This window comes from Betta splendens, chromosome 4 (genome assembly GCF_900634795.4).
Source record: "Betta splendens chromosome 4, fBetSpl5.4, whole genome shotgun sequence".
Lineage (NCBI taxonomy): Eukaryota > Metazoa > Chordata > Actinopteri > Anabantiformes > Osphronemidae > Betta > Betta splendens.
The window spans coordinates 31,569,379-31,582,742 of NC_040884.2; the positions used below are offsets into that span (position 1 = coordinate 31,569,379).

General features: G+C 39.7%; 2 protein-coding genes across 3 annotated transcripts in view; one reads left to right on the forward strand and one right to left on the reverse strand.

Annotated features, from left to right (window-relative positions):
• Positions 1–886: 886 nt before the first annotated feature.
• Positions 887–7,044, forward strand: ahsg1 (alpha-2-HS-glycoprotein 1). The gene is made up of 7 exons (XM_029148328.2): positions 887–1,135; positions 1,682–1,792; positions 1,861–1,945; positions 2,638–2,807; positions 2,949–3,065; positions 6,155–6,232; positions 6,361–7,044. The coding sequence occupies exons 1-7, from the start codon at positions 902–904 to the stop codon at positions 6,919–6,921; spliced, it is 1,356 nt and encodes a 451-aa protein (XP_029004161.1). The 5' UTR covers positions 887–901; the 3' UTR covers positions 6,922–7,044.
• Positions 7,045–7,252: 208 nt separating this feature from the next.
• sass6 (SAS-6 centriolar assembly protein) overlaps positions 7,253–13,364 on the reverse strand; it is a 28,690-nt gene continuing 22,578 nt past the window's right edge. For both annotated transcript variants that reach the window (XM_029148319.3, XM_029148317.3), the window contains exons 11-16: positions 12,203–12,382; positions 11,647–11,728; positions 8,476–8,585; positions 8,284–8,363; positions 8,014–8,105; positions 7,253–7,595 (exon numbers count right to left, since the gene is read on the reverse strand). In XM_029148319.3, the coding sequence (XP_029004152.1) occupies positions 7,543–7,595; positions 8,014–8,105; positions 8,284–8,363; positions 8,476–8,585; positions 11,647–11,728; positions 12,203–12,382 (597 nt within the window). In that variant the 3' untranslated portion in view covers positions 7,253–7,542. The remainder of the gene's footprint in view (positions 7,596–8,013; positions 8,106–8,283; positions 8,364–8,475; positions 8,586–11,646; positions 11,729–12,202; positions 12,383–13,364) is intronic.

The following is a 13,364-nucleotide window of genomic DNA, read 5'->3' on the forward strand; positions in this document are numbered from 1 at the left end:
ATGTCAGATCATATCTCATTAAACCTAAGTTGGCTAATGTTTACTATTGTGTCAATTCCTGACGTTTGTATCTGTCCTTAGAGACGTGATTATTTTAGATCTGTGCTTTGTTGTCTTACACAAACTCAGTCCTGTTTATCTAATGTTTACATGTTTTGCACATTTAGTTAATCATTAAATCTGGTCATATGTATCGTCTAGTGTTTGTGTCTAACTCTGCTTCTGCAAAGCAATGCAACAAGTGTCAAAGGTCCCTGGGTCAGTGATACGAGGGGTTCGTTAACACGAAATCAAACAGGCAAACAAGACCAAAGGCCTGAAGAGCAGCTTCAACAACAAACTTGGGCCAGTTTGGTGGTGTGAGCCTGTAGCTTCTGAGCTTGACTGTAGCTAAAGTCAGGAGACTTGAAATTAGACGCTGATCAAAAAAGAAACACATAAAAGTGAAAAAAAAACCCTGAGAATGATTTAGGGTTTAGTGATGTGTTGCCTCACATGTGGAAGCTGCAGCCATCTTTCCCTGGGATTTCTCCAGGTGCTCTGGTTTCCTCCCACACTTCAACCCTGCCTCGTAGTGAAGGGACTGTACGTAATCCGTAGAAGATGAGTAGGTGACAATAATTAGCGGGAGACTGGAACGGAACAAATTAAACTAAAACTGAGCTGTTTAACTGTGACTAGATGTCATGTGTCAGTGGCCGCAGCACAACAATGTGCAGATATGAGAACATCCAAAGTTTCAACCATAACATTTGTTGAAACTGTTTTGCACAGTTTTAAAACCTTCAGCGGTTGAACCGTTTTGTTCTGGGTAAAGTCTTTATTTGTTGTTTGAGCTCTTATCATGTTTGCTCTGTTTCTCCCCTCCCCCGCACGTGTTCAGCAGTCTGTCTATAAGACAATGGCAGCAGTAGCTGCAATCATCCCCCTGTGCACCATGAAGGGGTCATACTTCCTGCTACTGCTCCCTGCAGCGGTGCTGCTTGGTGGCGCTGCCCCAGCCATTGAGACGGTACCATGCACCCAGGAAGGTGCTGCTGCAGCGGCTCAACTAGCAATACGAGACATCAATCAAAACCATCGTCATGGCTACAAGTTCCGACTCAAAGAGATGAAGGGCAGCAACATGGAAAAGGTATAAAGAGCTTTAACTCAAACATTCAACAAGACTTAATGGGGAATCACTGACTTCTTAAAAGGGACTCAAAGTCATGATTCATCTTTCCTAAAGTCACTGACTGTAAGTCACAAACCTTTAGATGTCTGTGTTTCACTTGAGGAATTCTGGTCTAAACATATTTTTGGTTTTGTTATTTTTACTTTACTACAAATAAGAAGAAAATACTTTTACTACATAATGTTTTTCCACAGCTATTATTGTGTTTACTCTTTGGACAATTACATTTGTATAAAAAAACTTTTAAGAACTAATCACATGTTGATGTATCTTTTTTATAGTCTAACATCTTCACTCACTGTTCCACAGACTGCAACAGCTCATTCATCGTTTGTTCTAGTGTATGCTACATGTTGAACCTGTGAATCAGCTGTGTGGTCCAGTCATAAAGACACCATATATAGAAACAAACTCATCACTCACAGAAAACAGAAAATAAGACAAATTGTTATTGGGAGAAGTGTACGGTTCCAAATGACTTTTGCTTGGCTCTTCTGCGTTTAGGTTGGTGAGGGCTGTGACTTTGAGTTGCAGTTGGAACTTCTAGAGACAAAGTGCCATGTTGTGAATCCCAAAGACTTTGAAAACTGTCCTTTCCGTGGAGAAGCTCTTCGGGTAGGTGCTAATCATTCACTGAACTCAGTTGTGCCTCAATGCCAGTAAAACCTCTCTCTTTTCTGTAGGAGGTGAAAGCCAACTGTACCGTCTCAGTTACTGCCAAGGATGGAGATGCCAATGTCACCAAGTATGAATGCGAAACACGACAAGGTGCCTATGCACTCAAACCCACCACCCTGCAGACCAGGGTTAAGGTTCTGATGATTCCTTCTAAGCTTTGGTTATTGATATTGTTATGTGTTATAAAAGCAGCAGTGTGATTTTGTTTGTCTACAAGCATCAGAGCACCAATGTCTACTCTTTGGTGCATATTGTCCGTAGATTCTCTGCTTCCATTTTAGTAGAGCTGTGTTTGGTGTATGTGGACTGATTATTTTAAGTAGCATCGTATTGTTTAAACTGGTGAAAAGTGCGGGCATACATAGTGCCTCCTGGTTTCAGCGTATAACACCTGCTTACATCGTGGGGCCTTCAGGTTCAGAGGGTGCTTGGGTACAGACAGCTTTTTCTGGATGTGCCTTGTTGTGACAACAACAAGACAACTATCAAGCCAGTAGTCTTCTACTGAAACACAATGACCTAATTTAAAGGCATGAATTAAACTGCATTCAGTTTTATTTGTCTCCCTTTGCTGCATCATTTGTTGCAGAGTTTGTTTACAGGTCATTTTGATTCACTTTTTACATACAGAGAAGCTTTTAAATGGGAGGTTCTTGGCCTGACTTAACTGTGGTAAAGTGTATGGTAAACGTCCCGCTCTTAACCTGGCCCCAGATCATGTGGTTGAAGATGGATGGATGATTGAATTTTGACCACCTGTCAATGTTTCTGTTTGTGTGCAGTGAAAACCAATACAGAGATGGTTCAGATCTGTCCTGATTGTGTTACATTGCTCCCTCTTAATAACACGGAGGGTCTCAAGTGTGTTGTTGAAGCTGTGAAGAAGTTCAACACGAACACCACCAACAAACGCTACTACATCCTGAAAGAAGTTGGACGGATAAGCACTGGGGTAAATATTTCAGTAGTATTTTAGCAAAGTACAGTATATAAAAAACACTGTCAAACATCTTAAATCATAGACTCTCTCATGTTATTGTTTATGGCAGCACACTGCTTCCCCCACATTTATTTGCTTTCTATCATCTCTCAGTTCATGATGACTAAAGGGATGAACTACTACACTGAGTTTGCCCTTGTAGAGACTCAATGTCCAATGGGATCCAGGATTGTTCCTGAGGCTTGTATCCCTCTCTGCCCTGACAGAGCTGTAAGTACAATTACATACAGAATATGTAGGAAAACTACTACAGACAAAATAATTACATAACAAAAACACAGAGCAGCGGAATACCTGCAGCACCAGGGCCACAGTCATCCATCTCTGGTGGGCATAATCAGGGTTCCTTTGCTAAGGTGGCAGCTATAGCAAGAATATATCTGTGTTTCTGTTTGACTGTTGTGATTTGAGAAAAATAAACAATGCCCTTGGTATTCCTTTTCCCCAATGTTGCCATTGCTTCGTATTGCCACATCCACCACTACGGCTTTCCTCTGCTCTTTGTCCACCACCACAATGTCTGGTTGGTTCGCCATTACCATTCTGTCTGTCTGTATCTGGAAGTCCCACAGGATCTTGGCTCGCTCGTTCTCTACCACCTTGGGAGGTGTTTCCCACTTTGACCTTGGGGTTTCCAGTCCATACTCGCGCAGATGTTCCTGTATACTATGCCAGCCACTTGGTTATGGCGTTCCATGTATGCTTTCCCTGCCAGCATCTTACACCCTGCATTTATGTGCTGGACCGTCTCAGGGGCCTCTTTGCACAGTCTACACCTTGGGTCTTGTCTGGTGTGGTAGATTTGGGCCTCTATGGCTCTGGTGCTCAGGGCCTATATACACACACACTAAAATATACATAATATATAATAAAATAAAATAATATATAAAAATATAAAATGTACACACATGTCCCACACTGGTTGTGGTCACAAAGTTATTGTCTAAACATAATTATTGCACTGGTATATAGTATAGGTCTGGTCTGTATTGGAGTGTTATGTAGTGTTTAGAAGTCTGGTGGCCCAGGGGTAAAATTTGTTTTTCAGTCTATTTGTTCAGGTTTTATGATCCATTATCTTGTAGGACAGAGAAGAGACACTTACCAGGGTGTGACTCCTCTATTAGGATCTACTGTACCTGGTTCTGTACAGGCAGGAGGACTTTGCCGTGTCCTCCAGTGGGGTTAGGGAGCAGCTGAAGGTTTTATGTGTTATGTTTATTACCCTATGGAGGGCTTTTCTGTCCGCAGCTGTTAAGCCAGCATTCCATACTGATACAATATGTGAGGACACTTTCTATCACACAACTAGAAAGAAGTCAGCGGCTGTCGTTTCACCTGGGTTTTTCTACAGGACCCAGACAAGGTGGAGGTCTCTGTTGAGCCTTTTTAATCACCAGAGATGCATTGCTTTTCAAGGTGAGGTTCTGGCTGAACTCCAAGGAATTTGATAGAGGGTCACACTTCACACTAGAGGGTCAAGTTCTCCTCTGGGCTTCTGGAAGTCCAGTACCATCGCATTTGTCTTGCTGGTCTTTAGATGTAGATTGTTGGCAGTGCACCATGTGGACAGATTCTGGACCTCTTCTCTGTATGCTCCTTCATAGGTTTCAAAAATAACTCCTGTACTGTTGTGTCACCTGCGAACTTTATGATGATGTTCAATGGGTCAGAGGAGATGCAGTTATGTGTGTAGAGCAGATACACGTATGGACTCAGCATGCAGCCCAGGTAGGAGACTGTGCTGACCGTCAAGGTGGAGAATCCAAAGGGCCCAGCCTTCCGTGTTTGCGGTTGGCTGGGCAGAAAGTCCAGCTCAGTCAGCTTTCCATAAAAAAATGTCCGGCAGGATGGTGTTAAAGGCCGAACTGTATTCCATGAAGAGCATTCGACGTAGTTCCAACGTCTCTCAAGATGGATCAGAGCAGCCTGTTGACCTATTCCCACCAAATTTTGCCTACTCTGTAGGCAAAATTTGGTGGGAATAGTCCTAGTTAGTACTAGGTACTAACTAGGACTACTTTGGTGGGAAAAGTCCTAGTTAGTACCCCTGATAGTTGGTCCACACAGGCTTTAACTACTTTACCCAGTACACCATATGGCCCCACAGCTTTGTTGGGCTTCATAGCCTTCAACACAATATTCCTGCAGTAGGGGTGGGCGATAGTACAGTATCGCTGATATCGATACTGATACTTTTTGACAATTAATGCATTATAAAATATAAATACAATGTTATGACTTTCAGGTGTCTTGTGATTTGTTTTAAATTGTATTATTAATTTAAAAAAACACAGGCAAAGTTCAAGTAAAGTTCAGTAAATATAAATATATAAATTAGTGGTGTTGCCACTGTATTTAACAGCCTTTTTGCAGATTGTACAGGTTGCCGTTGTTTTACTTTTGGCTTAAAAAAAACAACACTCTTTCTTCCTTCCATCTTTCGTCTCTGTCCTCTTCGTGCTTGTTTGTTTACTGGCCCGAGTCGCTGAGTCACGTGAGATCTCAAAGCAAGAGGGAGGAGAGAGGTTCTGGTAGTTGTCTGCTTTGCTCTGGCAAACAGGCATAGGCACGCCCCTTACACACAGGCACTAGAGATGCAGACAAACAAGATAGTTAGGTCACCTCTTTGAAAAAACGGCAGTAGTGCGGAGGAGTAAAAATTCATCCAAAGTATCAATATTTTTGTCGGGGTATCGATCGATATCAATACTAGCGTTGGCATCGATATTATCGATATTAGGATCGATCTGCCCACCCCTAGTTGTCGGCCAGATAGTTCTCCACGCTTTGTTTGTAAGCATTCTTGGCCGTTTTGATGCCTCTCCTCTAAATTTGCCCTGGCCACTGTATTGGTCCCTGTCACGTGCTTCGAAAGCAAACTTTCTGTCTGTACTTCTGATGACATTCAGGGGTTGCTCTTACCCCTGATGCACTCATCCACTGTGACGTGCCAGAGCAAGTCTTGATATGAGAATACAGCGTGAGTGCACTCCTGCAGCTCTAGATTTTTAAATATGCTCCATTTAGTAGTTTCGAAGCAGTCCTGTAACTGGCAGAGTGCTCCCTCTGACCAGGTTTTTATCACTAGTCTGATTCTTCTTCTGATAGGAGTGTATACTGGCATCAGCAGCTGAGAAAGATGTTGAGACAAGTGAGGGAGTGGGATTGTTCTATATGCCTGTTTTAAGTTTGATTACACGTGATCTAAAGCGTTACTTCCTCTAGTAAGACATTTCTCATCTTGTATAAACATATACATTATAGCTAAGTGCTGTGTTTGTCCCTTCTTTCCTAAGCATCACGCATTCTGCACTTCATCCTGTTCCAGCACAGATGGACTGGAGTCCACTGAGTGTGAATTTTATCCACCATTGGTGAGAACACATCATATATGTTCACCTCTTCCACTAGGTTTTGTTGTAATATGTATACTGTTCATTTGAATTGAAAACTGAGGCTAGATATAATTATATTCAAGAAGATCCATTCTCCTTCTGAACAGAACACAACTGAACTTGCACCTGGTGAACAGGAGCCCATGTGTAGACACCATCACCGTCATCACCATCATAGACCCCCACATGGGCATGGACCCCCACCCCATGCTCATAATCACAGTCATGGACCCCCACCCCATGCTCATAATCACGGTCATGGACCCCCACCCAAAGATCGTGATCATGAACATGATGGGTCTCCATTGCAAGATCAGGATCATGGACATAGGCCTCCATCCAGAGATCAAGAGCATGGACATGGGCCTCCATCCAGAGATCGAGAGCATGGACATGGGCCTCCATCCAGAGATCGGAAGCATGGACATGGGCCTCCATCCCAAGATCAGGTTCACGGACATGGGCCTCAATCCAAAGATCGGGATTGTACACATGGGCCCCCATCCAAAGATTGGAAACCTGAATATGGACATGGGCCACAAATACCTTGCAGCCACAGACCCCACTTTGTTCGTCCCTGCCATGGATTCCTGAGCTACATTGACCCAGCTCTTCACCCCATATGTCCTTTTCGTGAACACCACAAACAAAAACTAAGTCAGTCATGAGTTCCACAAACTGTAATTTAAGTGAACCATTACTATTTGGTTTTCCTCTAAAGCTTCTGCAGCAATAAAAGCCTACTTACTGCTGAATTAAAAATAAATTGAAGGCGTTGCTCTGTCATAAAATCTTCTGTTGTTCTTAAGCTCTTAAATATAAGGATTTAATTGGAGGCTGTTACTACTCCCAACATCATAATAATTATGATTTCAATATGAAATAAAAGGAGCCATCAATCACATTTGTGCTCAGGTATAGTTGTATTTGTGTTTAAAAGAAAAAAAACCTCTTCATATTTATAGTAATTCCCCAGATAATATACAACTGACAGCAATGGAAATGGTAAAGTTTTTATTAGACACTTGGCTTTACAGTGAAACTTAACAGAAACCATTACACAGCACACAAAAACAAAAAAAGCCTATCCATTCTCCACAATCACTGCAGTAATCAGAATATTTAAATTGCTATTTAGCAGTTTGAAAATAATATTTCAAACATTAGAAAATAAGTTACTACGACATCAACAACTACTAAAAATATTATGTAACACAGAAAGTTAATACCAGAAGAGGAGCTGAAGCCTAATTAACCAGGAGTAAATTCGATGTACATGGCACAAGTCATTATGCAGAGAAGTATGCAGACACTACAGAAGGCTTCGCCTGTGGTGGAATGTCTGGGGGGAAAATAAGTTAATGAAAGAAACATATACCAGTAATCATAGTTAATGTGCATGTGAGACAGAGTCTTCAAAGGGTGAGTGGCAGCGAGGAATAAATTTTACCATGGTTCTTCTTGATTCAAGTAACCAAACAGAATATATCCACTTCAGCACAATTTAGAGATAAAGAAATGCATCAATTGTAGGTTTGCCTTCCCCTGTCCATCACCTCCAAATACACCATACAACCCTGACATTAGGTCAATTTACACTGACTGGCATCCACCTAGTTGTGTCCCATCTATAGACCAGTTCCTGTTCCAGGACAGTTAAAGTGCAACAGCTCTGATGTCCACAGGAACATGGATTCATGCTGACTATATTCTGAACTATTTAGTTTATGTAATGTTTTAAAGGATAAGTGAGTCTCTACCTCTGTGCAGAAGATTAGATGACAGACCATAGACTGGGATGCTATCGTCTCTCCTCTCAAAGTACTTAGAATCCAGACCTGTGGAATCTCCACTGGGAACAGAAAGAACATGGTACACATGTCACAGTACAGAAGAACCAACTGATAGCAAGTGGAGAATTTGGTTCTGGGAATCAGATTGTTAAGATGATCTAGGACACACTCATGGAGTGCTTCATTAGTGACCTTTATGTAGCAGACCAAGCTCAGCATGTCCACATCCAAACTTACATCTGTTTGTTGGTTGACTGTGCTTTTTGCTGGTCAGAGGCTCCGTCAGCAGGTTTGTCTGTCCGAGGGTAAAAGTGTGCCTGAAGAATACAATGTCTTTACAACTAGAAACCGACTTCAACTGGCGTTGGCAATGGAAAGCATGCGCTTGGTTAGTGAGGCTAATAACAAAGCAGAGGGCATCTATCCTACCCTCAGTCCTGTTGCTGCAGGAATAACTGAAGGATTCTCCAAAGCTTCAGGAGACTCAGGCTTTCTGGACAGCTGCTTCTCATTGAGCTGCTTGTTGAGCCAACTTATAACTGTGGTGAAAGGAAAAAGAAAAATTGTGTGCGTATGTATACGGTATAGCCAGTATACTTTACATTTTAACATTAATGCTTCCAGTATTCATTGCTTCAGCATTGTATTGTTTTTCTAATCTTTATTATAGTCATATATTATTAATATATAATAATTATTAATATAATTATATTATTATATTATATACTTGACTACCTTAGCATACTTTCAGTTACTCAAACCACTCAAATAAAAAAAAAAAATCAGCTTTTTAAAAAGGAGAGGGCTTCCATTTAACTTTTTACTATCATATTTTATCATAAGTTATTAAGCTTTTTTCAATAATTTCTTCCCATTGAAATGAATGGAAAACCATTTGGAAAAACTCTTCAGCTTTGTCTTCTTTCAGACTACTACTTCTAAAATACTCTACAAAACATTCAACTATTAATCTTTCATAAATCTTTTAAATATCTAATAGTTTCTGATTTATAGCAGTTTAAATATCTGGTGGTTTTTGTACATTCAACTTTTTCATTAGTGTGTATTGCGTGAGCTAGAGTGCGTGACGTCACAGCTGTTTTTTTAAAGGCAAAATCTCTGTCTTTAACTTGTCACTACAGCCAGTTTTTAAAGCTATGGATATAATTTTTTCACTCTGTTGTAGTCATACTTGTCTTGCCTCAAAGCCCAGAGAGTTCCAGATTTTGAATGCATTTGTTTGAGAGACTTTTTGAGAGTAACACAGAAGCAAAGCATTTTGAAATTGTGACTGTGGCCACAATTTTTAGTCTTCAAACATAATTCATACCAGTTGCTCACTAATACGGGAGCCCCTGAAAGGACATAGAGAAAAAAAAATAGGTGAACTATCTAAACTTTTTCGAGATCCTGAGAACTTTCGCTTCATGTGGACTAGACAGAGGAGCTACATAGTAGCTTCAGGATGCCTGGAAGAAACTGGAAAAACAGCCGGGACAGAACGGTTGAGTGAGCACTAAGTAAGTCATAGTCTCCACCGTTTAAGTTTTGAGCTGCTGTTTGTGCTGTTTTTGACTGTTAGGAGTAACCTTAGTTTATGCTGCTAACGCTACCTTGTTTATTAGCTCCGAGTGGCTGGCAGCAACTAGTTCAATATTACTACTTCATTTTGTAGGCAATATCAGCTTTGCTGCCAATTCATCTTGGGTGAAGTGGGGAACTGCTGATGAGAGAACGTGTGTGTTATGGATCATTAGTACAAACAAGCAGAAGTCAAATTAACATCAGTAGACCAAGAACGAACCAGAAAAAAATAGCTGGGGAAGAATGGTGGAATTAGCATAGAGTATCTCAGTTTTGCAAGATCCTGAGATAGATCCTATCTCGGGATCTCTTATCTCTATCTCTTACTTATTTTATTTTTTCCACTATTTCTTTTCTCCATGTTCTTTCAGGGGCTCCATACATTAAAGCCTTGGCATTCATAAAATGAAATTATTTTCTTTGATTGCTATTATGGTTTTGCTGTAACAAGCCTGTTTAGCAGGGGTGCAACTCTGCTTTCAGAGTGCAGAATGGAGCTGATTTTTCCGCCTTTCGTCTCCATGACAATGGTGCAGCTGCAGCTTTGACTGACTTTACTGGTACTCAGTGTAGCAGCTCCATGCATATTACTGATTAGCTCATCACACTGTTGATTGTTTAGTAATTAATCCCACACTTCCTTTGAATCCTTTCAAATTAAAAGCACCAATCCAAATTTTTAGATTTAATAGCATTATTTTTGGCTTTAGAATGACTAGTTCATAAGTCTTTTTAACAGTTTAGCTATTCAGCACACACAGCTCCTCCAAATCCTTTCAAAATAAAAGCCCAATTTCAGATTTAGGTAAAATTAGCAATATTTTTGCTGTCAACTGCAAAAAGGAGTAGTTAATGAGACTATTTTAAAATTTAGGAATTACCGACACACGCTCCTTCTTTTCAAACTAAAAGCACCAATTCAATGTATTGGCTTTTTAAGTCATTTTATGCCTCTGAATAGGCAATGACTGCTAATTAATGAGACTGTTTTCCAGTCTAGCAATTCTTCAAGTCCTTTCAAAATAAAAGCAGCAATGTGAAACTTTAAGATTTCTGGTTTTGACTGGTTAAATATGACCACTTAATGAGACTAAATAGTAATAGTTTAGTAATTACCCACATACAAAAAACATTTTTAAAAATGAAAGCATCAATCTAAATAGCCCTTTCTCTGATTTTGACTGGTTAATTATGATTATTTAATTTTTTTACAGTTTAACAATTTAGGACATTAATCCTCAACATCATTTTAAAATAAAAGCACCAATCCAAATCTTTAGCTTTAATAGCACTATTTCTACTTCTGACTGGTTAATTATGACTAATAAATTAGATTATTTTACTCTTTAGCAATTTCCCACACACGTTATCTTCAAAGCACAAACTTTTCTTTTAATAAAAAAACAAAATTCCTTTGCAGCAGATTTCAGCTATATTAAATATATTCCACAACTTTGAGATATTCGTCAGCTGTTGAACTCAAAACTATTTAATTATAATATTGTTTTGAAAAATTAAGTTATATCCCATCAAACTAAGCAAACCTTTACACACCTCTTTTTTCAGGAGTTCTTTAATTTCAGCAAACCTTTATCAAATTTCCTGTATCAGCTTCTGCAAATATTCAGCTCTGTTTAAACAACTCCTAACTCTCTTTAGATGCATTCATCTATGCTTTACATGTTTCAGCTACTTTCAGCAATTCTTCAGGAATACATTCAGCATGGAAGCATTCACTGTGCATTGTTTTCTAATGGAAATGCTTTATCTAGTTACGTTTCAAGTTTGTAATATTGACCAGACACAGTAGAATTCAGAGACAACTTAAAAATTTACTACCTGTAAACAAATGGAAATTACTTAATAAAAGTAACAATAACTTAATTAGGAATCCTATTTTCATATCCGGGTACTTGACCTGTCTCAGCTCCTGCAATTTACCAATGTGAAAGTTTATGGATAGAAAAAACTCCATGCGTGACCATGCTCTGACATCATGTAGACCAGTCTCCTCACCATTCTCATTGGTTTTCAGCACTTTTTTGCTTTCATCTAGCTTCTGTACTGTTGACTCCAAATGATCCTTCAGCTTTGAAATCTACCAAAAAGAATATTAAACAAGTTAAAGCAGCACCTTTGAGAAGTAGTGTCTTTGAGATAGTGTACAGTGTACCTCCAGCTCAATGTTTCCCTGTCAATCATTAAAGTACACTTTGACATTTGTTTTCCTACTTGCTGTGCTGTCTAAAGGCAAACACAAAAACAGACTATAAATAAACTAACCAGACAACTGTATCAGTAAAATCCTGGTTGTACTGTTGCTACTTTGTTTCCCTGTGCTTTGCAAGAGTAGAAAACATCAGAGAAAGAGCAGACTGTGGCTGAGGAAAACTACACCCAAACTTTACTCATCTAGCTACTGTGAATACACCACCAGTCAAAGATTGCACATAACTGCTTATTTAACGGTTCTCATTTTAATGATGGCTGGTTATTTTCATGACCCCATTAAGGCAGAAATTCCATAAAGGACCCTCACAACCCTGGAGAGAAACCGTTTCAAGTGACTTACCTGCTCCTCCTTAGTTATTAGCTGCTGCTGAACAGTCTGTAGGTTCTTTTCCACATTGTGCAGTTTTTCAGATGTGTCCTGAAGAACTTTCTCCTGTGACACGGTCACAGAGTTTTTAACTTTTATTTTTGAAACCAGGCCTTGAACCTCCACCTGCAGCTTCTTAATGATCCCATTAGCCTGCAAAAGAAACAAGGTTAAAGGAAAACTTCACCAGTTTGACCAAAATGATGTTGGTAATATTTAAGGATCAAGGGACACTCAGATTGCTCCATAATGTCTATACAGAGTAGGACTTCAAAAACGAATTGACAAATCGATAATAATCCATGATGGAAATTTATTGATAATGCTTTGCCGTCATCGATTAGTCGAGCTGCTCATTTTACGGCGCAGTGCGACGGAAAAATAACGTAGCCACAGGCGAAATGCATGAGAAAACTAAGCGGCAGCAGAAGAAAGGCTGCGCCCTAATTTTTCTATGTATGACTTACAGGTTAACGTAGTCTTTGTTTGATATTTAATGTTCAAAGTTCAGCTTGTTGTTTGTAAATACCACAACTACACAGGAGAACGTAAGAATGAAACACTGTTGTCCCGGATGTAGCAGCGGTAACAAACGCTGTTTATTCATCAAGTGAACACTCTTCATTAGGTACTGCTGTGTTGAAAGTTACTTTGCTACGTAATCTGTTCTGCTGCTGCGCAATCATCACATTCGCGACACAGTGATTAACAACACCACCACAGAGCGCAACTTAAACGGTGCAGACAGTACACTAAATGTAACAGCTGCATTGTCACTGTTGCCTCAGAGCCAAAAGGAGCCCAGGAGTCTCTGTGGAGTTTACACGTTCTTCCATGTCTTCATGGGTTCTCTTCTCGGTTCAGTGGAACAAAACTCTATGCTTGTTTGTTTATTCATTTTATATTATTTTGTATATTGAAGTTTTATTATTCAAATGCTGGATTTTGTGTTTTGTTTGAGATGTAAAGAGTCAAAATCAAAATTTAGTTTAAAAAACCCTGACAAAAAGGGATTTCTAAAAAGCAAACCATCAAAAAAAGTTTTATTTTTTTTCATCCGATTAATCTTCCAGCCTCAAATCTTTAGGTTGACTGAACCATAGACTGTAGTGCTGAAGAGATGCCTCATCGTGTG